We start from the raw sequence: 3,562 nt of genomic DNA on the forward strand, positions 1-3,562 counted from the left end.
AAGAGAAATAAAAGGACTGGATTAAACACCTTATTTGGGATAACTGTATGTATTACAAATATAATTTCTTTTATTTTTCTATCTTCTAGTCTATAAAGTTTAAATAATTTGCCTTTGCATGAGAAAATTTGAGTAGAGAATAACCAAATATGTTGGTAACAGAGTTTACTAATTCTGTGCCACATATACACAAGGCTTAGTCCTAAAAATGCATATATGTGTGTCTACACATATACATACATATATAATGCATATAAATACAAAATATAGGTTTCAAAATTAAACTAGGTTACCCATTGATACATTCATGATATAAAAATAAAGTCAATTGTTTAGATGATTGTTACAAATAAAAGGAATGCCAATAAAGAATCATTCACCTTAAAGTTGTTTCTTTCAGGTGCTATACTTTGTCATCTTAATTGTTTTGTATTTCTTATCTAGAAGAAACAGCCATCTAACAAAGACCAAATCTTTATATTTTGTACAGAACCAATTACATCCCAAAGGTCAATGTTTCTCCAGTATTACCTCAATGAGGAGGGAGATCAGGTCTACACACTGAAGAAATTTGACCAAATGGGACAACAGACATACTCAGCCCATCCTGCTCAGTTTTCCCCAGATGAAAAATACTTGCAACACCAAATCACCATCAAAAAATGGTTGAAGGTGCATATGGCCCAGCAGCCGGGCCCTATGCTCCAAGAATCCCTTCGATTTCTTGTCTCTTTATCACAATCTGTGAGCCACGAAGCCTTCTTGCCACCAAGACCCTTTAGAATTTAATTTTCTCTTTGCCTTTGATCATGTTTGTATGATGTCATCCTCGTGGCATCCTTTGGAACAATTATCACTATTTTGTCAGTCTTTTTTCATATTTTGAATTATTGCTAGGTTATTAAAGATAAATGATTCAAAAGAAAAAACATTTTAGGAATAATTTCCACTGAATGTCATCTGCAAACTAGATCTCTTGTTATGAAACGTGATGCAGAGCTCAAATAGTCATAACTCAGCCTGGCAATATCTGTGTTCTAATAAAGTCTTCTTTTCTTTTTCTTTTTTTGTGTTATTGGGGATGGAACTCCCATCCCCAGTACCGCATTCCACCTCCAAGCTACATCCCCAGCCCTATTTTTCATTCTTTATTTTGAAACAGAGTCTCACTGAGTTGCAAGTGGCCTCACTAAGTAGCTGAGGCTAGATGCAAACCATGATCCTCCTGTCTCAGCCTCCCTGATGCTGGGATTACCCCTGCAGTTAATTTCTTCTTCCTGTCCTGGACAATTAAATTAAACTAAATTGTGTGTTACCCACATTGAGGAGAACTACTTTGACCTTTCAGAAACGGTAGCGTTTCCAAGGGATAATTCAAGGCTTTCCTTCCAGCGGCCCTATGCCTGTTGCCAGCTTACATCTATCAAAGAAATGTTGACCTTTAGTCAATGATCACCTCAGTATCAATTTGTTGCAAAGTTGCCCCTTTTTATTTTGCCTTTGAGACAACTTGAGACTTTTTCAAAGACTTCCATCCTTGTGTGATAGGCATTATAGTAGAAGCTAGGATATACTCCACACCAGGCCTTTGCTCTACCAGAGCTCCTATTGTACAGATGAGAAGACAGGCAGGAAACAGTAAACGGATAAAAAGAAGAAGCTTGCTTTAGGAGACAGCAGCTAGGCAGAAAACCAACAAACAACAAAACAGTGTGGATTTGGAAAAGTGCTTAGGCTGGACTGAAAAGCTGAAAGCTCAACTGTGAAGGAGCTAACATCACAGAGACCAGGAGGACAAGCAGCCTTTGTAGAGGTGCTGATGCAAAGGCCTGAAGGTGGAAGGTGATGGAGGAAATATGGGAGCAAGGCCAGGGTACTCTGTACCTACAGGGTGGGAGGAGGAAAGCTATGGGAAGAGATTGGAAAAGTCCACAGACTTCATATTCTTCTTCAGTCCATAGCTGCATAGAAATCAGAATTACAACATTGTTGTTGTGCTAGCATGGCTCCATTCATGGAACATATTTGGTTCCTGTTTGGACTAAATTGTGTCCCCTCAAAATTAAAACGTGGAAACCCTAACTTTTAATGTAACTATACAGAGGTAAGACCCGCAGGTAGGTAACTAAGGTTAAATCAAATCATAGAGGTAGACCCTAGTCCAATAGGACTGGTGTCCTTATAAGAAGAGGAACAGACAATAGAGATGTCTCTCTTCATGCACACAGAGAAAGAGCCATGCAAGGATATAGCAAAAGGCATCTGTCCACAAGCTAGAAAAAGAGACCTCACCAGCATCAGCCCTGCTGGTAACTTATTCTTGGACGTCCAGCCTTCAGAATTTGAAAAAATTTCTGGTTTTTTTCATGCATTCTATTGTACTTTGTCATGGCAGCCCAGACAGGGAAAAAACTGCAGTAAGCATTTCACAAAAGGATTTACAAAATAAAGAGACTTCTTCCCACAGTTATACCAAATTACACTTGATTTACTTAGAAACAAATGATTTTCTTGGCAGAAGAGGCCTCAAAGGTAAACTTCTCAAATCCACTCATTTTACAAATGAGAAAAGTTAAGTCTTAAAATGGAAATTTTTAAAGGACAGATCACACCATCTCCCCCTCCTCATGATACCACCAAACCCCTGTGACCCACTTGCACTGCTGGTGTTATTAGCTAGGCTCATTCTGACCTCTGATGTAAACTTTGTTCACGACAAGACAACAAATACTGCATTGTCAGAAAATTCAAAGTCTATAGTCACCCCTACAGTAAAAGAAATAACTTATCTAAATGTAAAAGGGTAATAGCAACTAAAAACATTTATATAAAATGCAACACCTTAAATTTTCTCTTAAACATAAAAATGTAAATGTATAAGACAAAATAGCAGAACTTGAATCATTAAAGATGTCACAGATTATTCAAATATAAAGAAAGCAAATAGGAAAATACTTCAAGATAAATAAATGAAAAGTATCTAGAAATATTTTTATGCTGAGAATAACAACAATTTCAGAATACCTGAAATGGTATGATTTGGGTGAAAATGGGGTTCCCCGAACCAAAGTTAGTAACATGAATTAAACAATGCCTTTGTGCAAAACCAAATTCCAGCATTTAACAGAACCCCTAAAGATGTTTATATCACCTGCATCCGATTATTATATCTGAGAATTTCTAGAGAAACAAAATAATAAAAGCATACTGAAGTTTCTGCATTCTCTGCTAAATTAAAAAAAATAAAAATCTGCCCATGCCTTTAACCTTATAGGAATAATACAAGAAAATAAGTATACATCAGAGTAACAGGGTCACTAAAGATTATAAGTAAGAATTTTTCAAAAACTTTGAAATATGGCATAAGGTTGAAAACACAGTGTTAAAATCAAATGAACCAGGTCAAGAATTGAATTCTGTCTCTGTCACACACAAATTAGGTGAACTAAATTTTCTCAACTGTAAAATGGAAATAACAGGGTAAGAGTGGATATTGCTTGTTACAACCCTCATTATCTGGAGATTTTGTATTTGTAATAATTATCCTTGATAAAGCTTATTT

The 3,562-nt window shown here is 36.2% G+C and overlaps 1 protein-coding gene across 1 annotated transcript; it reads left to right on the forward strand.

The window, feature by feature from the left end:
* Positions 1–513: 513 nt before the first annotated feature.
* LOC308258861 (H/ACA ribonucleoprotein complex subunit 3-like) lies at positions 514–789 on the forward strand (the record flags this gene model as incomplete). The annotated part of the gene is made up of 1 exon (XM_080689485.1): positions 514–789. The coding sequence occupies one exon, from the start codon at positions 514–516 to the stop codon at positions 787–789; it is 276 nt and encodes a 91-aa protein (XP_080545611.1).
* Positions 790–3,562: the final 2,773 nt, after the last annotated feature.

The sequence above is a fragment of the Muscardinus avellanarius genome (assembly GCF_963383645.1).
Source record: "Muscardinus avellanarius genome assembly, chromosome: 2".
Lineage (NCBI taxonomy): Eukaryota > Metazoa > Chordata > Mammalia > Rodentia > Gliridae > Muscardinus > Muscardinus avellanarius.